The sequence below is a fragment of the Bipolaris zeicola genome (assembly GCF_000523435.1).
Source record: "Bipolaris zeicola 26-R-13 unplaced genomic scaffold scaffold_119, whole genome shotgun sequence".
NCBI lineage: Eukaryota > Fungi > Ascomycota > Dothideomycetes > Pleosporales > Pleosporaceae > Bipolaris > Bipolaris zeicola.
The window spans coordinates 1-22,823 of NW_006912168.1; the positions used below are offsets into that span (position 1 = coordinate 1).

At 51.0% G+C, this 22,823-nt stretch overlaps 8 protein-coding genes across 8 annotated transcripts; 3 read left to right on the plus strand and 5 right to left on the minus strand.

Annotated features, from left to right (window-relative positions):
- Positions 1-5,396: 5,396 nt before the first annotated feature.
- On the plus strand, positions 5,397-5,567 carry COCCADRAFT_100787 (uncharacterized protein; the record flags this gene model as incomplete). Its single annotated transcript, XM_007715876.1, has 1 exon — positions 5,397-5,567. A coding segment is annotated over one exon (171 nt), but the record flags the coding sequence as incomplete, so codon positions are not given.
- Positions 5,568-6,400: 833 nt separating this feature from the next.
- Positions 6,401-6,553, minus strand: COCCADRAFT_100773 (uncharacterized protein; the record flags this gene model as incomplete). Its single annotated transcript, XM_007715877.1, has 1 exon — positions 6,401-6,553. A coding segment is annotated over one exon (153 nt), but the record flags the coding sequence as incomplete, so codon positions are not given.
- Positions 6,554-6,751: 198 nt separating this feature from the next.
- COCCADRAFT_38298 (uncharacterized protein) lies at positions 6,752-7,527 on the minus strand (the record flags this gene model as incomplete). The annotated part of the gene is made up of 3 exons (XM_007715878.1): positions 6,752-6,976; positions 7,020-7,387; positions 7,494-7,527. 3 exons carry the CDS (start codon positions 7,525-7,527, stop codon positions 6,752-6,754), a joined length of 627 nt encoding a protein of 208 aa, XP_007714068.1.
- A 540-nt stretch (positions 7,528-8,067) lies between these two features.
- Positions 8,068-8,804, minus strand: COCCADRAFT_38299 (uncharacterized protein; the record flags this gene model as incomplete). The annotated part of the gene is made up of 2 exons (XM_007715879.1): positions 8,068-8,219; positions 8,408-8,804. The coding sequence occupies 2 exons, from the start codon at positions 8,802-8,804 to the stop codon at positions 8,068-8,070; spliced, it is 549 nt and encodes a 182-aa protein (XP_007714069.1).
- Positions 8,805-8,982: 178 nt separating this feature from the next.
- On the minus strand, positions 8,983-9,189 carry COCCADRAFT_100830 (uncharacterized protein; the record flags this gene model as incomplete). The annotated part of the gene is made up of 1 exon (XM_007715880.1): positions 8,983-9,189. A coding segment is annotated over one exon (207 nt), but the record flags the coding sequence as incomplete, so codon positions are not given.
- A 704-nt stretch (positions 9,190-9,893) lies between these two features.
- COCCADRAFT_38300 (uncharacterized protein) lies at positions 9,894-12,584 on the plus strand (the record flags this gene model as incomplete). Its single annotated transcript, XM_007715881.1, has 1 exon — positions 9,894-12,584. The coding sequence occupies one exon, from the start codon at positions 9,894-9,896 to the stop codon at positions 12,582-12,584; it is 2,691 nt and encodes an 896-aa protein (XP_007714071.1).
- Positions 12,585-18,173: 5,589 nt separating this feature from the next.
- Positions 18,174-19,170, minus strand: COCCADRAFT_38301 (uncharacterized protein; the record flags this gene model as incomplete). Its single annotated transcript, XM_007715882.1, has 2 exons — positions 18,174-19,101; positions 19,148-19,170. The coding sequence occupies 2 exons, from the start codon at positions 19,168-19,170 to the stop codon at positions 18,174-18,176; spliced, it is 951 nt and encodes a 316-aa protein (XP_007714072.1).
- A 435-nt stretch (positions 19,171-19,605) lies between these two features.
- Positions 19,606-22,700, plus strand: COCCADRAFT_38302 (uncharacterized protein; the record flags this gene model as incomplete). The annotated part of the gene is made up of 5 exons (XM_007715883.1): positions 19,606-19,616; positions 19,676-19,709; positions 19,763-19,880; positions 19,932-20,206; positions 21,675-22,700. 5 exons carry the CDS (start codon positions 19,606-19,608, stop codon positions 22,698-22,700), a joined length of 1,464 nt encoding a protein of 487 aa, XP_007714073.1.
- Between the last annotated feature and the right edge of the window lie 123 nt (positions 22,701-22,823).

Consider the following 22,823-nt stretch of genomic DNA (forward strand, 5'->3'; position numbering starts at 1 on the left):
GCTCGAGACAGCACCCGGGTTCTGCGAGTAGGCCGAGATTCCATCGAGGAGCTATCCAAAGGGCGTTCAGCCCGTTACACTGCGCCTTTAGAGGCATAGTACGAAAAGAAGAAGAGGAAAGAGTAGAAAATCCAAGTCAAGTAAGAAGGCGGATTATGACTAAAGAATAAGTATCTATAAGTGCAGCAGCACTGATATTTATATTGTACGGAGAAGCGTTTGCTCTAGGCCTACCGCCAGCTTACTAGCAATCGTACGTCATAACTAGGTAATAATACTACTATTGTTACCGCGAGTAAACGCGTAGAAGCGCTAAGTAGCCGTATAAGGTAAAGAGGGGGGTATTATAATAAGCTGCGCCTGTGAGAGTAAAAGCACGTAATTACATCACGTGCCTATAACATACCGCCTACTTAGAACCTTACTCGTACAAAGAACGTAGAAGCGGGGGTATAAAGAGAGAAGTGTCGTACAACAACTTAACTCTCTTTATCTTTCTTCTTCTGTACTATAGGCTAATGCAAACTCGTTCGAAGGCCTCTTCGCCCTTAACAGTATTCTCTATCCAACAAGTCGCGCCAGACGATTTACCCTAACCACTCCCCCCCACCGTAGTTTCAAAGAAGAAAAAAGTTCGCATTATACTATACATCTGTCAGGCGGGACGGATTCATGCTCTAGAAGAGAAAGAAGGTGTTTGAGAACTCTTAGTCTGAACAAGGAAAGAAAAGAACGCGACACTTCCTTGGGTGGTGTGTGCATCCATGCTGTTAAATGTCAAAACGTGAGACGTGTGACAGAAAGGGGACAAGTCCCAAGTCCCATTCCCATGGTGACTGTGATGTTCAAACATGGTTATAATTCAGAGTGCGTGATATGAAGATACAGCACTTAGCAGTATGAGCAGGGCTAGTATATAAATCAAGCAATTGTATTTGTATGTGTATTCATTCATCTACTAGATTTCAAAAACACCACCCATGCCCACTCGTACATCAACGAGATCAGGTCTCCACCCCTTAAACTGCACAAGTCCCCTCTTGACTTCTCGTACGCGCTCGAGGCGATTCTTCGCTTCCTCCTCCTGCGCGCGTCTAAAAGCGTCTTCATCGATTTCAAACTCGTCGAGGCTGCCCAGACTCTCTTGGCGGGGCTTGGGCTTGTTGGCTGCGTCGCTGCGGCGGTGGTGTGCGGGGGTTTGGCCGGTAAAGGCTGAGATGCCGGATTGGATGACATCTTGGAAGGATGAGTGGGTGCGGTTGGGTGGAGGTTGGCGGGAGGAGGGTGCGCCAGAGAGGTCGATGTCGTCGAAGTTGTTGGGGTCTGCTTGGTCGTCGATTGAGGGTTGCATGTCACGGCGACGGTCGCGCCATACGCCGCGGCGGAGCTCGAAGTTTTCTTCTTCGAGTTCTCGGACTTTGGCGAGAAGGCGGTCGCGTTCCTCGTCCAGAAGCTCTTGGACGCTGGAGTCTTCGATGGAGCCGAGATCTGCTTTTCTGCGGCGCTGCTCTGCTTCTCGGAGACGCGCGTTCTCGTTGCTGAGACCCGTAATGCGAGTTCTTAACTCGGCGGCTTCGCGCTCAACCTTCTTGTGTTCTTGTAGACGCGATTGGTTGCGTGTATCGTTGTCACGGTGTAGCTGTGTCAGAGTCTCAATCTTCTTCTCCAACAACTCAGCACGTGAGACCGAGTCTGATGCCTTGCGGTTGGCAGTGCCTAGCTCAGCCTCTAGTTGCGCAATACGAGTCTGCGCAGAGTCGCGGTCTGATCCATCCTTTTCTGCCTGGTCACCAGCCTTATCCAAGCTCGCCTTCAACTCCTGTAGTTCCGTCTTTGTCGAATTAGCCTCCTGCTCTGCCTTCTCTACTGCGCTTTCAAGACTTGTAATCTTCGATTGGAGCTCATTGTTCTTGTTTGTTTGTTCTGACAATTGCCTGTTGAGATTTGAAATATCAAGTTCAAGCGACTCAATAGTTGCAGACTTGGAAGCAACTTGTGCATTCAGGTCATCGATCGATGCGCTTTGGCTTGGGGATGCGGTCGCTGTACGGCGTGTGGATTTATTGCTTTGTGATTGTGCTTGAGAAAGCTGTCTCTTGAGCGACTCGACTTCCGTTCTCTGTATGACAGGTCAGGATTGCCCATAAAGAAATTGTAAACATGAGCACCTACCAGTGCGTCAACCTCCTTGCCCTTCTCAACTGCAAGGGCAGCATCGCCTCTGCTCTCTCGAAGTTCCTCTAGTTCCTCTTCGCCTTTCTTCCACCTTCTCTCATTCTCCTCAACTTCACTTGCTAGTCTTTTGTTTTCCTTCTCCAGCTCTTCAATCTTCTGTGCTTGTTCCCGGTATACCTCACTTGTGACACCAACTCCAGGCGACAAAGGCCCGGCAGCTCTTGAGCGATAAAATGATTCTGACCGTTGTCGCGACTCGATAGCGACCGAAGGCTTGCGACCGTGCGGCTGCTTGGGCAATTCTGAGGGCTCATCGTCTTCTTCCTCGTCCTCGGCTGGAGGCGGAGGTACGCTGGTAGCCTCCACAGGTTCTGGTGCGATTTGCTCGGTCTTCTCTTCAGACGTCTCTTCGGTATTTGCGGCTTCGGTCGATGCTTCGGCTTCGGCTTCGGCGGGAGTTTCAGTCTTGTCCTCCTTCTTCTTTCCGCCTTTCTTCGCTTTCTGCTTCTTCAATTGTTCATACTAATAGCAAATGTTAGTGTCTGACATTAGTATATGTACTGCATGGGGTACATTGCGTTCAGTGACTATACAGCCAAGAAACACTACCTCTCAAAAGCACTAAATTCACACAAGAGAAATACATACGCGCTTCTTCGCCGCCGCCATCTTCTCGGCCTTTTCCTTTTCTTCGTCCGCCATTTTGTGCAGAGGCTATGATCTTTTGGTAGAGCGGTCGGTAAGTGGTCGCGAAGCTCGACAACTGAATGTGGGGGAGCTTGTGTCTCCAGGACCCCGATGATGCCAACTTGCGCCGCAAGATCACGCTAGTCTGTGTATGGAATAGCCAGATCGTCCACACTATTCTGGATAGTGAACATTACAACGTCTGCGTGGACATGTATATTCAATGAATACTATTCCTAGATCCTCTCTAGTATTTGAGGGCTCTATTTTGGTTAATTTTCGAAATTCTTAACATGACATTTGATAGCTGTTGTCGAATGACAAGTTGCTAGCCGTATTCACCGTCACAGAATGCATTGCACGCTATTCACTTAAGTTATTTTCCATGATTATGGTCGCATATTTCGTTGCTTATAGGCAAAGGGTAGGCTGAGAACTCAGACTCTGGGTGTGTTATTGTAGTCCCGTGTCAACGAGCAATTAAGTGTTTATACTAAGTGACGATCCTCAATCCCACCATCGATCGTGAGTTTGACCTTCGTTCTTCTAACAAAACTCAGTACATCACTAACCAACACTTTTCATGATCATATAGCATACTCGTTGTATAATTGCATTTGTTGCCACACTGGCGACGAAACTCTGGTCTAGAAATCCTGCTTCTTATAAACGAGCTCTCTCACTCATCTGTCTATGTGACACTGAAAGTCACGCGTTTAGCAAGAAAGAGATGACCAAGGATACCAAGTAAGACCTGGTTTCAATAGTGGTGTCATCTTATGGGGGTATAAGACTTGAAACTTTAGACAAGGGTGTATACTAGAAATACTCAACATAATAACATTTCCATGGATTTGCATGTAAAGTAGTCAGATAATAGAGACAATGAATAGTTCTCCACCACCTAGTCCCCTCGTATCTTTGTCTGATTCATGCAATGTTTTTTCTTTCACGTGTGAATGGAACCGAAGCACCAATATCCCAGAGTCTCGTATCCAACGACGTTATCAAACCTACCACTGTTTGACTAATCCGTCTCAAAAATCGGTTGGTAAAAGCACCCCCCTCATTCATGGTAAAAACCGTCGTATTTCTTTTGGTTTTAGTCGCATGGCCAACACAAGTTACTCCACCTACATGCAATACATACGTGTTGCTGACCAACTGGGCTTACAATGACCCCGCGAGTGCCAGCTGAGACAGAAGAGTCGGTTGTTACACAGTTGCATTAGCGCCTTCCACCACCAAGCTATAGACGCCGCTACATCCGCAAAGCGCCACTGCTTTCCTCGCTTAGTTGGATGCATCAGCTTGCCACGGCAGTTATCCTTTCTCCTACAGTGGTTGGTGGCGTCTCCGCTTGGAGCCGAGAACCGCGGCGCGTGAACACGCACTGCCTTTGAACCGGCGCCCATAGTGCAAATTTACGCATAGTCTGGCTATGAGCTGATTCTTATCGATAGCAATAGAGTTTTGCTGGGTCACAGGGCTGCTGGCTGATCGCTGATCATCGGTAGCGATGGTGATGAGATGGCTTGATGGGTGCCAGACGGTTTGATCGCCATTGGAAACACTTGACGAGTGCCGTGGCGTGACAAGTCTACATACGCACGTAGGCTTTTACGTACGGACCCAGCGATTCATGTGAGTTGTCAGCGACTTCTGCATCGAATGAGCTTATTTCTGTCGGGTGCAAGTTTAGCACGACTGCACTTTGACAGGGGAAACACATTTGGTGCAAGTCGGCCTCTACCATGCGTTCGTAGTGTCTGCTTGACTATTCCAAGCCAGGTATTTATTGCGCACCCAGAAGCGCTTATGGTCCTTACGGCTGGACACCTTTGTCTATCAAAGGCTTGGTCTCTCCTTGGGTCTGTCGATCATTGACCTTGAATCGAGGATTGTGGAAAGGATCCAATGACCAACTGCGACCACGCCGCTTTGTGATGTGCGGATTGCAGTTTGCACATCGCTCATCAATAATGGTTGAAGCAATGGACATTAGGAGTATGATAGTCCTCGTGATATAATGTTAAGTAAGCAGAGTCCATGGACAAATCAGGCAAGTATCCCCCGGCACGACATATGAGGTCTAGTCATGAAAGCTGAGTGATGGCTAGAGCGTCGTGGGCTTTACGTTCCAGGTCGTCGCCAAGGTGTGAGCATCAAGCCTCGGCTCAGCCACGTCTGGAATTAGATTTAACCAATCGAGTAATTCAAGGGAGAAGTAGGAGGATGCGACGGACGCTCCGGTGTGTGATGGCGCTCCGTGGCGTCACCTAGTTACATGGCAGCCCGTCACTCAGATAACGTGGAATCCCAGAGTAAGAGCACGTCTGGTGATGGTTTCGCGAGCCGCGTCACCGACACCAAAAACTCGAGTTGTCACAGTACATTCCATATTCGCCCTATTGGAGCGAGTAAATTAGCAGAAGTCTCAACACAATTGCCAACATGATGCTTGGCGTGTTGGATCGAGATTTTGTAAAAACAGCTGCTTGCGCCTTTGGTCAAGGAACAAGCCATCAGCAAAAGAAGTCGGGCATTATCGTCGATCCACAAGTCCAGGTACCGAAGCTATTCTTTTTTTCCCTACTTGGCGAGTCTGGAGCTGGCGAGACAAGACGCATACAGCCATAGTTTCAGGAGCGGTGCCTGGGTGTGGGGTAGGCGCCTCTGGTTCGTCCGGAGAAAAGGTGGCCTAGACCTTGGAGTAGGTGAGCAGCATGCTGGAGCAAGCACATGACGGCGAACCATGGTTGATAATGCGCTGGCAGAACATCTCACTGGCTCCGAACTTGGAGAGGTAGTTTTTGTTGGGATGAAGCGTGGTTGGCTGTCCGCAACTTGGGTATGCGGCTCTGCGGGTCTCGACAGTACGCTTCCTAGGTGGTGAATGGTTGGAGAGTGAATGTGTGTACGTATTGGTGTGTTCACAGCACGGATTGGTAGAGCAAATTACCAGGCCCACCTAGCAGCGCAATCTCCCAAAATTCGCTCATAACATCCACGTTGTTGCCACGTCAAGCCGGCGCCGAGTCCTGGAGCCATGACAACGAAGAAGACGACGACGACGACGCGACGAACAACAATGACGATGATGATGGTAAAGAAGAAAACAAGGCAACAAAAACAAAAGTCGCCGTGCTCGGATCCAAGGCTTGTCCGTGATGTGGGTAAACCATGGTCAGGTGGTCTGGGAGCAAGTAAGTAAGGCGCAGCCGGTGGCTACGTGCCTGCTATTGGCCAGAGTTATCGAATTGTTCGTGGCGCATCCCCTATTTGGCAATAGGGAAAAATAGAAGCCGGAAATTGGCAATCTCGTCGTTCATCCGGCATCAAAACACAGATGAAACGAGATTCGTGATTTGTGCAATCGTGTACCTTTGAACCTTGCTGATAATACATGATACGTCAAGTATTACCAGCTTTCGCCGACAGGGCCGTCTACATGCCGACGTCTCGTTCCTTGGTCGGCCATTCAGGAGGGGCGACGTTTCCCCCCTGAGCGAGGGTTGGCGAATGTGCATCGTAAAGGTCATAACATGTGTATACGTACATACGTACATAGACTACTCAGGTACAGATGCGCAATATTGACGGGCGTCAGCGGAAGATTTGAGATGCAGGTGGACGGGAAGTCGGCAGATGTAGACCAAACAGTTGCCGCGGAGGGATTTGCGACAGGTGGAGAAGCACAGTGGCGGTGCAGTACCAATAACTATGTACTCGCATGCGAATGCGTATGTCTGAGCTTTGCAAAAGGACACGGTAAGTCCTGAAGGTGTCTCTATAGCCTGTCCCGCAGCGACATACTGCTTGGCAGCCTCATTCGCAATTAGAGAAATAGTCATGGTATTTGCCGCGCACAGTTTTTTTTCTGCTCTCTTCACCGCTGGTCATAGCAGTTAAAAAAAACACTGACGCTACGTAGATTTTGCTGGCGCAGATCCATGGAGGCAATGGAAGCTACAAGGGACGCCGTTGCGGGCATTGTGCTCCACAGATCGTATTGCCAGCGCCAGATGGGACAGTGCGTATAGGTTTGGCTGCGACGCTCATTTGAACGCCCGCCTTCTCGGGCCAGCACCAAAAGCCGCTCACTCCGAGCATGCTTGGCAAGACATGTTTTTTTGCAAGATGATGATGACACCAACGACAGGTGGATCGTGAGAAATGAAGATGGACAAATTTTGCGGAACCTGTTTTTCAGCCCATGACAGGTGTATAGGCATGTCGAGAATAGATAGACCCTGGAGATCATTCAGATGATGCAGAGAGCGGGAGACATGGTAGTCCATGTTCATGACGTCGGAGCCAATAAACCAAATAGGAGCATGGTCCTGGTGCGAGACCGAACCCGTCCTGTGAGCACACGAACCGGGAGCGCGCGCATGGCAGCGCATAGGCATTGGGGTGCAAAGAGTATGTATATGAACAGAGGTAGCCAGGAGTTGAATTGGGTTGCGTGTTGTGTGTGTGCGTATGTGTACATGCAGGTGTGTATGCGACGACGAAATACGTGCTGCAATTGCGCATGCAGGGTCATGCTAGCCTTGACCGCCTTGCCCTGACCCTGACTTCCTAGACGGCCGAGCAAATTTTGCAGCCATTGGAGAAGAAGAAAAAACTAAGATGGTAGAGGCGGAAACTAGTAGGCGACATTTCACGAACGCCAGGCTGCCGTGGCCGTCGATTGGGACGACGGCTCAAGACACGGGTACTTGTCCGGCTTGACGCGTTGCCAAGCTGCAGCGCAGGCGATATCAGTAATGTAGTGAGGATCAATGTGCACAGCATTGCCGCATCAAGGGTGTAGTCTATGTACTGTGTGTGTGCTCCTTTATCTTTGCATACGCACCCCACCAGATTGGTCCAAAACGGGTCCGCAACAGGACTGAGTCGGGATGCATCCTCGGCCTGGGAAGAAGGGCAGTGAGTGAGTGCAGTGTGTCGTGGTGGTCGGGGAGGCTGGGTTTTATGTGGGATGACGGGCCAGCAACCAGCCTCGCGGAGACAAGGCGGCGGTGGGTGAGGTGAGATGATAAACAAAACAATGCTTGCTTCTTGGTGCAGTCATCTCATCCCACTTCTCCGCATTTCGTCTACGACGACTATTTATGGGTGGCGAGCACAGGCTCAGGTGGTGGATGCAAGGGGGATAGCGAGATGGCGAGGCGTCAGTGCCCCTGGCTAGTGTGGGCATCAAACGAGCGTAGTCTGTCCGAGCTGCATATCGAATGCGTGCTTGGCTGTCCATCCCGGGCAGCGAGCAGCCCCCCACTGCGAACGGGTAGGATGAAACAGGCCGTGTCCATCTTCATGTCTCGAGGCGGGCAGCGAAGGTGAGGGCATTGCTCCAGAAACCGGGAAGGGCCCAGCTGGCGTCAGATGGCAGGACAGGGCGGAGCGTCACAACGGTGGACGTGGAGGTGACAGCGGTAAAACGGGCATAGCTTGGCTGTGATTTGGCATGTAGCCGCGCTGTCCGACTGCTAGCAGCGGGGCGATGAGGAGAAAGGTGGCAAGGCTTGTAGCTTGCGACATGCAGCCAAGACGGTGAAGGAGATGATGGCCAGGCGGAGACAGGACCATGTTTCGCACGCACCGGAGCAGCGGTCAGACGTTGAGAGAGCCGCATGCAACTGCTTGCGAGTGCAACGATGAGAGGGAGCGAGTGGTTCGGCAGGCGAGCCAGTGCCAACACCAATGCCAATGCCAATTAATGCCCGTTCCTGGCGGTATAGCAGGCCAGCCGGCTGTCCAGTCAAGTGACGCAGCAGGCAAACCACCATGACGGAGCTAGGCCAGCCCCAAAGCCGCTCTAGCCAGCTGTGGCCTGGCATTGGCTCGCCGAGACGAACTGCTCCCTCGACGGCTTGCCTGGCTTGCTGGCCATGATGTGCGCCAGAGGGGGGCCTGTGACGAGCATGGGGAGGCATGGGGGAGCCATGTTCAGGCACAGACAGGCACAGGCACAGACGGAGGGAGACGTGTGCACAAAGAGGGCGATGCGTCTAGTACATCTACTTGGATACATATGTACGTATGTACAGTACTATATAATACCAAGTACAGGTGTGTGCGTGGGATGATGGGATGATGGAGCACCACCGAGTATTACCACCACCCCGCGCCGCATCCAGTAGTGAGCGACAAGGGTGCATTGGTGGGTGGTGTGCAAGGGAGAAAAAAAGCAAGCGGGCGTAGTGGGCAGCGAGCGGGCTGGCTGGCTGGCAGGACAGGACAGGCACGCCGGGCAGGCACGCAGGCCAGCGCGAAATGAGGAGGGGACGGAGACGAGAGACGAGCAGGTGGCATGGAATCCCGGATCCCGGATCCCTGTCACCCTGCGCACGGCCCCTTGCCTGCCTGCACTAGGCAGGAACCACCGACAAAAGAGATGGGTTGCCCAGGTGCCCGTCTCTCGCCCACTCCGCCTATTCACCGTCAACACCTCTCCTCCCCCGCCATCCTCGCCGCTCCCCCCGAACCCTCTCCCCCTCTGGAGCCCATTGTCGCTACTCACCCTTCCCGAGGCGACTCTAGGCATCTGTCCGCTCCTTTTCCCTTCCTCGTCGTTCCTTAATTCTTCTTCTTGGGTGTACTGGCTTCACTCGGTCCACCAACCAGACTCGCTCTCAACTCCAAACCCGCACCATACGCCATCTTGTACGCACCCGCCCTCGCTCCCATCGTCCTCGCGTCACGTTGCACATCACCCTGCAATCTACTTGCTGCCTGTGCTGATCCTCTCGCATCAGTAGTAATCGCGCCCGCTCTTGTACCTCGAGAGCGCTTGTTTCGTCTCACGCCCATTGTGCCCGCGCCTGTAGCACCTCTGTCTCTCTCGTCGCCCAACCACACTACACCCTGCTGCATTCTCCGGTCTGTCTCCGCATCCCGCGCCCCCCAGTCTCACCTGCAGACCAACCACCGTCCTGCGCGTCCGTTGGCGACACCTGCTCTAGTTTTGTCCAGCCTCATTACCACACCTCTCTGCGCCACCACGGCCAGCTAATCGCCTCGCCATGGCTCAAACAGCGATGCCACGACACCGCGCTACACAGTCGCAGTCTGGCATTGGCGCGCCCCTGTACCAGCGTCGACATCAATCAAATGCCGGGCCCATTGAGCTTATTCCTAACCCAGAGTTCTCGTTTCCCATGCGAGACCCAGACGCTGCCTCCTCAGCTCCCGCGCCAGCAAACTCACGACCAATGTCACTGCAAGCCTATCCGTCCGGCCGTAGAGGGTCGATGCCACACCACAGGCAAAAATCAATCAATGCCCTGCCAGACTTCTCCTTCAACCCTGCCGGAACACCAAAACCCGCCAAAGAGCCCTCACCACCAGTGTCACCCAACACCCTGGGTGTGCCAATATCGCCTTCGAAGCCGTCTCACGGACATAAACGGGGAGGAAGCGAATTCATTGGTGGTGACATCCGGCCTGGAGGCACCGCATTGAAAAGCAGCAGCCCTACCAAGGGCGAGGATGTCCTTCCTGCACCAAGCTCGACACTACGCCCAGGTCCTCCACCAGGCCGACGTGGACACGCTCACCGTCGTTCAGGCGCTGTTTCCTCTCATGACTTGACCTCGATTATGAGCCCTCCTGTAGCACCAGCTGGCAGCGCACCCAACACACCCTCTGAAGGCAACCCCTTTGCACCCGGTCACAAATTCAACAGGTCTATTTCTCAACCCTCGCTGCGCGACCACAGGTCCGACGACGATCCGGCGCGGCCACCGTCCAGAGCACGAGTGACGTTCTCTGATAGAATCGAGACCATCCGTCCGCTCTCGACCATTTCCTCCGAGACAGAGGGATCTCTGTCTACTCTCCGTGGACACTCTGCAGCAAACAGTCTTTCATCAATTGTCAGCGGCAACGCTCCAGCGCCTCCTCGAGCAGCACGTCCCACGCTGAACACGGTTCAAGACGAAGATCGACCCAGCACGGCGGGCATGGTACTGGACAAGTTCATCAGCGGCAAACTGAACGGTGAGGTTCTTGAGCGCAAAAGACCCGTCTCAGCAGTCTCACTCACGCCATCTCCTGCTCCTACGCCCACTCCCAAAGCACAGGCCAAACGACGAAGTCTCTTCCACCACAAGGATACGCAAAAAGCCGACAGCTTGTTTCCGACTCTTCCAACCAGCGCATCTGACCCTGCTCTTTCAAAGTCTTTCGATGCAACCCTCCCCTCACCCATGTCTGAGAACGACGAGTCTACAAAAGACTCTGCCAAGCCCAAATCCGCCTCCCGCAAGGGCAGCCACAAACCCCGTAAAGTCAAGTCTTGGGCAAACTCAATCATCACTCGCAAGGGAAAGCACGGTAAAAAATCAAAAGCACGCTCCCCAACGCCACCACCCAATGCTGTTGTTGATGGTGACGAGTCGGATGAGTCAGAGGAAATTGACTTTGAGCCCAACTTTGATGACGATACGACTGTTACAATCGTATCCCCTACTGAAACCCCTGCAGCTCAAATAACGGTAGATACGAGCTACGCGTCCTGGCAACCTCGTCCACTACAACGCGTCGACTCTGACATTATGAGCCCGGTCATCGACCTGGATGCCGCGCTTGGACCCTTCAACACTCCCAACGGCTCTAGCCCACGCATGAACCAGCGTGGATTTTCGGCGCATCGACGAGCCATGCACAGTGCCAATGGCATTGCGCCTTCGCATCGAAGGACAGAAAGCGCGCCGGAATTGGTGCCCTTTGAGAACCGATCATCTGTCATTGCGAATACTTCGCCCATGGCTGATGTCTTTGAAGAGGAGGAGCCTGAAGACGAGTTGACCATTCCTGTAAAGGCGACCAAGACAAGGCCAGCTACTGCAGACCCGTCAGAGCTCAAGATTTCGGTGGTGGAAGCCGATTCGAAGCAAGAAGGGCCTGGAATCAACTGGACCTTCAAGGATGGACTTGGTCTCAACAGGAGGCCAAAAGCGCACAAGGTTGACTCCTCGGAGCCATTGTCTCCTCGGGCAACATCACCTGCTGATGACCGCACCGAGGACAATGGCCCATCACCGCAGGAATCCGAACCTGTTCAAGTCGTAGAAGACTACGAGGAGCCCCGAACATCATCCCTCACACATTCTTCCGATTCCACTGTTACCCCTCAAACAACCGAAGATACACCTAAGCAACGTCAGCCTGTCATGAACTTGACACTTCCTCTTCACCAGCAGAGTATGATGACCCCCGACACGATCGCGTCGTCCTTTTCATCGCCAGACTATCGGTCCAGCCAAATTTTCGATACTGAGCGTAGAGGCACCGCGACCTCTTCAATGACCGATTACCCTGTCATGCCATCTCCTCGCTTTGGCGAACCCGGCCCAGAAGTCCGCATCTCTACAGAGGTGCCTTCTTTGACATCTTCGCGATCAACGATGACTAGTGCGATGCAGGGTGGTTTCCCACTCGTCAGCCCACATCGATTCGGTGAACGCACGTCGTCTCTGTCGTCTGATCCCAGTGAGATGGAGTCTCGGCGTCGCAAGCGTTCCAGCATTGCGAGTCTGTCTCGTTTGATGGGCACTTCGTCTTCGAACAGCGAGCGCAGTAAGCTTTCGATTGAGCAGCGCCCGCAATCAGAACATCGCGAGCCTTCTCGAGAAAAGAAGAAGAAGAACATTGGCAGCAGACTGAGAAAGTTCTTCCAGTACACCAGAGAACCTTCTCCATCCAAATCCTGAAACCACGTGTCTTCGCCCTCACCCAACCAACAACGTGCGGCTGCTTCACTGCAACCGTCACCTGATACCACGATTTTATGGCCTCGCTCGAATGAGCTCGACACACCACCTTTTCCTCTCGCATGACCTCGGAGTTTAAACCAGCGAATGACTATTTAATGGCGCATAACACAGCTGTGATGCATGCGTATGCGAACTGGACTTTTTCGTTTCCTTTCTCTACTTTCCTTTACTGCGGCATATTTTCTTTGTATGAACATTGGAGGGGAACGGTATCTAGGGATCCTGTGGTTCGCATTTGGAGCATGGAACTGAGACACAATCTATGGATACTTTGACTGGTCCTTTGTTTTTTTTTCCTTTGTGGCGGCTTATGTTCACCGCCCCTCGACTTTCCTTAAAAATATCTAACCAACCAACAAAATGTATCAAATGGGCATTGGTTTGGCTATACTGCTTCATTGCGGATTCCCTTTACCATCACAACAAAAATGCTCATTGGGATATCGAACGGCACGAACGGAGTTTGTTTCTCTCTCACTTCCCTTTTCTCTACAATCATTTTGATGAGCCAGCAAGTAAATATGCGGAGGCTGCATACTTAGTTGGCGTGGGGGGAAACTTTGAAGGTAGTGTACTTTTGACACGGAAAGAAGAGATGAGAAGAGAGAAAAGGGCCAAATCTAGTTTAGACGAAATTTCTTTCGTAACCCTAGGAGATTAGCAAGCTGAATGAAAAAGAGAGAGACATACACAAAAAAGAAATCAAATCAAGAATCTTAACAATAATTCCTTGGCTCAAATTAAACTTGTGTGGTCTCTCTAGGATCCCCATTGTATACACGGTACTTGTCGTGTTTCACCATCTGGTCCTACCTTACATATCCTTCTCCCGGTAAACCTGGCTAAACTTTCCCCCCCCTCCCCTTTGCCGCTCTCTTTTACCGCGAACCGTTTTTTCTTCTTTCTCATTTTGCCGCTACCCACCCACCCGTCAACGCTTATCCCATTTTAACGCTTATCCCCTTCTTTGAAATACCGAGCTCGAGTCTCAGCTTCGGAGGGCAACATAAGAGCGAATAATTAGCCGTGCCGAGTTATTATCGTTTGAGGAGGGTATCGGAGACATGTAGCCTAACGCATACTTACTACTACCTTGGCTTGTGGATATCACGCATAGTCCAAAGGATTTTCTTTGGGGAATCCAAGGGATTACTCTTCCATCGTTTCTATTATCCTTCTACTACGTAGCTTTTCCGCCCTTGCTGTTCTTCGCTTTTTTCGCGCGCTACTAGATACCTACGTACGGGGGGAAGGGGGGGCAAAAATGTCCAATCTCCACTTCCTCCATTTGCTTTACTTGTTTTCTGAGAGTGAGAGAGAGAGAAAGGGAAGGGAAAGAAGGAGATGCCGTGAAATCGCGCACTACCACTCTAACCACCCGAACCCCCCAAACCCCCAACCCCCCACGAGCCGTTGGCCAGTGTTTCCAATTTGTGCGACATGGGGTCCCGGGCCATGCGAAGTAGTGTAGTCCGAGCGAGCCGCCGCCGACGACCGAACGCCGCCGCCGGTTTCTGCATGGTTGGTTGTACTATCGTGCATACTTGTGTGTGAGTGAGAGAGTGGGTTTTTCTACATGTAACCGCACATATTTGCCCCCCTCCCACATCCTTCCCCGTGCGTTGCGCGCGCACGCGCCGGGTTTGTATGTAGTAGTAGCAGTAGCTTATGTGGCTGATGTTAAGGGTTGTTTTGAATTAGTTTTTGAACGTCGTCGGTGGAAGAAAGATAAGATGTGGGCGGAGCGGGTCGGTAAAGTGTGTGTTTTCTCAGGTAGATTAAACTAACTGTGGCTTTGTTGCTCAAGAAAACTTGATCATCGATTATTTTTTGGCAAGATTGGGGGAAGGTAATTTCGTTTCCTGCCGGTTCTATGTGAACTTGGCTGTATGTTTTCTTGGCTGATGCGTGTGGTATGAGAGGGAAATATCACAGTGGTTTCCTTGTTATCACCCATGTTTTTGCCTTGCTACTTACTTACTGTGTACCCACATGACACCATATCTTTTTGCCTTAATGCTCAACTCGCATATCGGCAAATTTTTTTAAATAAAAATAGCATGAGATATTAGCGTGGCCGCTTCATTCCGTATGAGCCTTGTTTACCAACGGCACTCTGAGCGGGAATTCGGGGATCAAGGGCAAAGAATAAGCCACACTACTACTTGGGAATCGCGAACAGACACAACAGCCGCATATTCAATGTTACATCTTCTGCCCTTTCCCCGTTTCTGACACGCCGCTCGGTCCGGCCGTTCGGTACAAATCGGTACAAATCGGTCAATAACACACAAAAAATAGTCGATTTATGCTTGAATAGCCCCCGCGCCCTGGCCCACCCACACCCCCTTCCTTTCGCGGGAACTGTCGAGGGTGTGTGGGTGGGTTTCCCAAATTCAATTCCAACAAGACCAAGCCCGAACCGGCTTCGTCGACGTACAGGGCTTGCCCCTTTTGAGCCCACCCAATAGCGCCGATGAACCTGTTTTCGGTGCAACGTTACATATACTTGGACCTATCGTGTCGGTAAAAACTCCTTATAGCACATGGATGATATAGGGTATATAGTTGATTTGAGGCGGAGGACGGGGGGGGACAATAAATGTATGCGCCATCGTCCCCACTCTCCGTCTTCCCGTATTCAGGTTTCATTAGAATACATACGTACGTATGTGTGGACTATGTACGCAAAGGGGGGGAAGTAATGCGGCGCGCACAACCTGCCATGGAGGATTATTTCAAACGTGGTGTTTTTTGCGAATTCGAAGTCAAGTTTCCCATACTCTTCGTTTTCGCGGGGGTTTTTTTCTTACGTACGTTTGCGCCCGTTTACTGAGAAGACGGGGACAAGGGGGACGTACACGGCGTATTTGCGATGTCAAATGTCCCGTATGTCAGCGGCGCTTTGCGGTGGAAGGGAAAAAGGAAAAGGAAAAAGGTTCGAAACTAGTCGCATGCGTATTCCTTCGTACCGCAGGCTTCCGTGCCCAGAGTCGCGGGTAGGGTCTTACTGTATTGGGAGCGTGGGTGTTAGCCTGAACCGAACGTGGTTGTGTTTCGGGAAGGAGGTGCGTGTGGATTGAGGCTGAGGCTTACCATACTATTCCTTACGTGTGTGTACGTGCGTGACTTTGGGCGGCTGGTGCTGTAAGTTGGTCGGTACGAGCCGTTGATCTCGCTTACGTACGGGTTGGGCTGAGACGACGACGGCGATGACGAAGTATGTGGTGCGTGGCCATATTTGCATAATCGATCGGTGCAAAATATGCGCTCCTTGGGGCCGATGGAGGTGTAATCATAACTTGGTCGTAGCATTAGAGTTTTAAGCTTATGCACGTGGAGGGAAGGATGTGTGTGAGCATCAGGATGAGGCTAAGTAAAGGGAAAAGCAAGCAGTATGTTTGCTTTGCAGTGGTTATTTTTACCTTGCCACTATTTTTGAGATTTGAGTTTCAGGGCATTGAGTTTTGTGCCTTGGTGTATGATCAATCTTCTTTCGTATCTCACGTAATCTTGTACGTGGAGTAGATAAAGTACTCGCTTGCGTAGTCTAGTCTATCCGCAACGGCAACCGTATGGTCTAGATCGGAATTCATTAGGAGAGCTTTGTAATCTTGAACATCTCAAGGCTAGTGACGTATCTGGTAGTCAAAGATGGTGATCGTGTCTTTGCGTTGGGTGCCAGTGACATGACTGACATTGCTACCGTATAGTCCGAGATCAGCAGTCAGTAAGATTGGCAGCTACGGCACTGCCATGTCGCTTAGAAGAACACCCCAGATACCAGGATGATGATCAGCGTTGACAACTACCAGGGAGCACATCCAGTGCCATGTGGTTTCTGACTTTGGTATTGAGAAAGTGTAAACGCTGTGTACAGTAAGGTGATTATTCCAACCAACAACCAACTGTGCGTAGCAATTCTAGCAAGATTTCGATGCGCAGGTATGGTAGAAGTAAGTGATTTACCATCTCTATGTAAGTAACCAGATTACTCCTTGAAGAAAATATGTTCTCATAACCATGTGCTTCTTCAGCGTCATTTTATGTACATCAGCGTATTACTTGTGTGAAATAGCTCGTACGAGGTAGTTCATAGGGACGACCCGGCTTGGGCGACACGGCTCGGATGAAATAGCAGATACGGATGAGCTAGAAGAACGCTATACGCTTTACATGCTCCGCTACGGTGTGCTTCATTGGTACCTTCCTTACAATCCCCGTTCGATATCCTGCTGTACGCGGACTCATATCATGTCCAAAACCCGTGTCGTAATCATCGCCAGATTTCTCTACATGGAGATGTATGTCCGCTTGAAAGAGGAGCTGCTAGCGTTTGCCATCAACATAGAATGTTTTATCACTTCGTTTCTCTAAGCCATGTATTCAAGTTTTGATTGTGAGAGGTGATTATTGTACAGAAATTCGACGTGATAGTGACTCAAAATGTAGATATTGCTCTCCGGTGCGTGTTTGAAAATGCCATCTCAGTGGCTAATATGTGTTCGCTCGTGAGAGATGACCAGATTACTATTATCGTAGGCAAAATCAGTTGGCGGATGTCATTCACCAGGGATACCCGATATCATGATTATAGCCCGTATGTGGCATTGATATGTATCCTTCTCAACCCAACTACTTTGAGTACCATTGAGTATATTATTGCTATTCTTCAAAATCCATCTCATGGACGAGTACTATATTTTAGTGTCAAGCGGATATTACGGGGAGAAAGAAATCGAACGGAAATGGTGATGATTAGTAGAGTGTGAGTTGTGACCTTGGTTTCAGTCTTTGTGACTGTTCATTTAGTATCCCTTTAGAAACAACTATTGGTGCAAAGACTACTGTGAATGATCTATGAAAAAATGTATTGATATACCCAACTTCACATATTTCTCATATTGGAGTGTTATTCAGTCATGGTATCGCCTCCTGTTCGTGCAAAGAAAGTGAAGGCCTACTGAATCCATCACTGACTATGTACTCTCCTGGAGCTGTGAATGTTAGAATAGTAATATAACTAACATACTCTTGTTATTCACTATCTGTATCACAGATTCAAGCTCTCCAATTGAACTCCCATACTAATACCCTATTGAATCTCCCAACCATATAAGAAGCGCCTGTCTACGTCCTTTTTCTCCTCGTTACTCACCATTTTCGCTCCAACATTCTCACCATTTCTATCATTTCTATCACCGAGAAACATTCATTTCAACTACATCCATAAAATCTCACCCAGCATACCTCCAAAACCCAAGCAAATCTTATCCAGCATGTCCAAGGGACCAAACTGCAGTGTATGCGGAGGAAGTCTAGTTTCCGCGAATCTGGGCAATGGAGGAAAGGGACTGAATTGCAAGGAATGCGGTATTTTCAGTGGGGCTTAGATGAAGGAGGTAATTGAATCTCGAGGACAAAGACTGTAAATGAAACACTGGGTAGACGATATCTGTATATTATGAATTCCCAATAAATACGTCAAATCACATGCATACTTGACCTTTACATATCACACCAAGTCTATGCATCCCGTAACTCCGCAACAGCAAAGTATCCCTTATTTTCCACCACACCTCTATCCTTCACCACAGCCGTGTACTTGACTACCCACTGCGGTTCCACATCCCCCTTCAATCCCTCCTCGTTGCCTTCCCCAGCCAAGACACCTGATCCGTTTTCACCGGCACCCAGGATCTGCCTCAAGGTCCCCCTTGGCAGGATATTCGTGCAGTCATTATGTGTGAGCAGCTCAATCTGTTGTTGTTTCGCATACAAGATAAGCGGCTTGGGCACAACACAGCAGTCCCTCACATTGATCTGATTAACACTCGGTTTTATGTTTGTTCGCTCGAGGAAGCGTGTCAGGCGCGCAACGCCGAATTCTGCGATGCCGAGTTTCGAGACGAGTCCCTCTGATTGCAGTTTCTCGAGCGCGTGCCATGTTTTTATCATAGTCTCGAGGTCTTCTGGGGGTACGCCGGCGTCTAGACAGTCACCGGAGGTGTTTTCAGATGTGGATTGGGTTGCGGAGGGAGGAGAGGGGGGGTCATCATCTTCAAAGTCGGATTCTTCGTCGTCGGCGTCAAAGGATATGCCTGGGAAGCTGACGATTAAGAGGTCTATTGAGGATGTTCCTAGCTCCTTGAGGACGAGTTCTATAGCTTCCCTTGTTTGGGCGCAGCGACGGTCGGCAGGTATGTTTGGGAGGTAGAATAGTTTGACTGTGATGTCGTAGGACTCTCGGGGCTCGGTGAGCGGCGAGGGGGTATGTGTGGGTACGTATAGCGCGGAGTCGGTCGCGGTCGTCCATGTGCGGTAGTTTGGTTTTGAGGGTGGTGTGGAGGGCTGGTGGGCGGAGAAGTTTGCGCGCAGCGAGGATGTGAGCTCAGTGTTTGACTTTTCGAAGAGCGGACGTCGTATGACGGACGGTCCGCCAGACATAATATTCCTGATGTCGTTAGATTTGATAGTAGACAAATATGGGGTGGCCGTACGAGGTCGAGAGTATGAGCTTCATGGCTGCGGTTTGTAGGGTGCAGGCTACTTGGTGAAGAAGACGGTATATTTGAGTCTATTCCCCGGGTTTTGTTGTAGTATATGGCCTTAGAGGGAAGGTTGTAATGCGCTCAATGTTTGTCAGCCAGTGGGGCGGGTTTCAAAAAAAAGGTTGCGCCTAGGTCGCTATAGCGCGGCTGAATAAAACAGCGAAGACGAAGAAGATATGAAGAGAGTGGTTTGGTGTATGCGATAAGACTATTGGCGCATCAAGTTCACAATATGTGTGTTTGCATATCAGTCCTGAGGCAAAGGCAACGGCGGGGAATATGGTCGAGGGCGCATTGACGTCTCAAGAGTCGCGGGGCTGGCCTGTGACCGCCGATCGCCCAAGTTGCACCTTTCCCAGGCCACGGCACTACTACAGTAGTCACTCCTCTCCACCTCACACGACATCATGACAATCAAGTATGATAGCGCCTGCACACCCTTATTACATTCAGTGCATTCACTGACAATTCATTTAGATACCTCATTCTGCTCTCACGGCAGGGCAAAGTGGTTGGTCCCCCACCCCAGAATGCAAAGCTCCCCCTGCTGATGCTCCCACGTAGCGTCTAGCCAAATGGTTCACCACGCTGGCGCCCAAGGAAAAGGCAAAGATAGTCAAGGACGTCTCGCAGCTTGTCCTTGCCCGTCGCACCCGCATGTGCAACTTCCTTGAGTACAAGGGTCAGTATGCCCCTGGAAGACAGTGTCTTTGCTCGACTCACAAGCATGCAGATACAAAGGTTGTCTACCGCCGATATGCCTCGCTCTTCTTCATCGCCGGATGCGACGCTACCGACAATGAGCTGATTACACTCGAAATCGTCCATCGCTATGTCGAGCAGATGGACAAGTACTACGGCAACGTCTGCGAGCTCGACATCATCTTCAACTTTCAAAAGGCTTACTTCATCCTCGACGAGCTCCTGCTTGCCGGTGAGATGCAGGAGAGCAGCAAGAAAAACGTACTGCGGTGCATAGGACAGCAAGACAGCCTCGAGGACATGGAGGTGAGTGAAGTGTGATGCGTCTCCGGTCCGCTTCGCTACACCCAGAGCGCCACTTGGCTGACGCGCCTGTCGTCCAGACTGAGGACGACATTGTTACCAAGATCATGTAAAGCCGTCTACGGAGCATTGAATCACATACACTCGGCCTGGCTGCTGTTCCTGCCTCGTCCCATTAGCCCTCACTGACCGTGCCTTCGGCCTCCAGGATGATGGTGGCAGTGCCGAAATCTTCAAAAACCGGCTCCGCGAGCAGGGCATCATGTGAGAGGCCAGATCCACATTCGCGTACAGGACCTTGATTCATGGCGTCAATCATCGGGAAAATGGCGGGGCTTTGTTTGGGAATACGGCAACGACACGGTTCATGCCACAGACACACTTCAAGGACAGGCGTTACGGCGATACGATACCACACGGCGCGGGGAGTCGGGTTATTGGAGAACGCACCACCTGCCATCCTGCCTTGTAGAGCGGATGGCGGTGGCTGTACTCTATCTACTACAATCAAACATGTCCGACTGGCGGGCTTTGCTCGACACAGCTAGGTCTTACACAAGTGGTTTACTGAGCTCGAACGTGATCATACATCATGCCATCGAGACTTCTGCCCTTGACATTGTTGCTCGTTCTCTTCTGTTACCGTTTTCTTGCTGCGTCACTAAACCTAACCACCTAGCAACAGACATTGTCCATACCTGGCTAGCAATTGCGCATCTGCACCTTGTGACAGCAGTCGGTTCGGATCAGGTCTTGGTCCTTCTACTCAGAGCCTTGCCAGGCACATATGAAATGACACATTGCCGAACCCAGTGGGGTTCTTTACCAGGCAATTGATCTATCCCAGTTCACATGCTCGTTCGACTTACTTCAGATGACACATTACGTACTCGCGCAACATTGCGCATTGCCGGCACCCAACTGACACCAGCGCTCAACACCAGTCGTCTCTCACCAGTTACCCATCTGGTCTTATCAGCTGCTGTTGTTGGTTGAGGACATGGGCTTGTATGAACCAATCAGGAATGTTAACCCGACACACATGCCCTTGTTAGCTCGGCGACACCGCCAAGCTGATCACCGCTGTCTCCGCAATCGCGACCACGTCGTAACAGCGACACCTCACACCACAGTTCCGCTCACGCTATACACATGTCCACCGCCTGCTAGACGACTGTCTGGCCGAACAACAGTACTCTCTCCTCTCTGCAGCCAGCCTAGAGTCGTGTCTACTCGTTGTATCGGTTCGCGCAGGCCATCCCTCCCGAACACACCACCGCCCGCAACCAGTAGCCACTGCGCTCTGAACCCCTATCCTCCTCTCGACATCAAAAACCAACTCGGACATTTAAATTTACATACTTTTCGATCGAAAACAACCTGGTATTGGCACAATGAAGGTGGGTAGTTGATGCGACAAGGCCCCGGTGATGGTGGTGATGATGATGATGTAGCTGATCCGGTGACGCAGTACCTCGACCTGTGCGCCCTCCACGAGGTCAACCTCGCCCTCAACTTCGACACCCAAGATACTGCCATTATTGGCGGATGCGATCTATGGACTGTAAAGGCAGCTGGGAGTGACAAGAAATTATACAAGCGCATTGAGAAGACGTTGGAAGAGCGACACAAGGACTTGCTATCGGCGGTTGCGGGGCTGTCGGAGCAATCCGCTGCGCAATTCGCTGACCAACTTGACATTTCCAGAGATACCCCGTTTGGCACCTTCAGCGAGGCTGCGAACCGTCACACCTTTGCCTACCTTATTGCAACGCTCAATGCGACACACATTGACTACGACTTTGCAAATACACTGAACCCCGATGAGTTCCGCCGCGAAACCATGCACAGTTTCATGCACAAGATCGATACGACCATGTACTACCTGCGGCCCCAGGTGTATTCGGCGGGCCTCCCCGCAGGCGCCGTCACCCCGCTCGGCTCGCCGATATGGAGCCCCCGCTCGTGGCAGCTCGTTGACAGCGAGATGGATATGTCGAGTTGTGAATACTATGCTTGGGAACCATCAGATGATCCTTTTGCCGATGATGGTGCAATCTGGAGTCATCACTTCTTCCTCTACAACAAGGAGCGCAAGCGGGTAGCCTACTTTTACCTGCGTGGTATATCGGCACTCTCCAACTCGCCTAGCGTTGCCATGTCGCTCATGTCCAAGTTCAAAGCAACCAAATACGAATCTTCAGCCAATGCGGGCAGCAGAAAGCGTGCCGAGTACTGGCTGGGAGCTCGTGCTAAAAAGGGACTCGAGGCGTATGGCGATAGCGATGAGCTCGACAACATGGTAATTGATCATCCGGGCGAGGTTGTCGATGCAGAGGAGGAGCAATATATCCCTGCGAGAGAAATGAGCATGGACGCTGATTACTACTACGAGAGCGAGGGAGACAGCGACGTCGAATCACTCGTTGGCAGGGAGAGGACCGTGAGCAAAGTACGGACAATGAGTGAGGGTGTTGTGGAGAGGATGGAGCTCTGAGATGTTCATTATCTCCTCCACAACGTTTACCAGCTTGAGAAGGTCAAGTAAGAGGTGACTAACCGGCACTCAACATGTCGGAGTAGCCTCACTCTTTCCTTTGACCTTCTTTGTTTTTTTTCA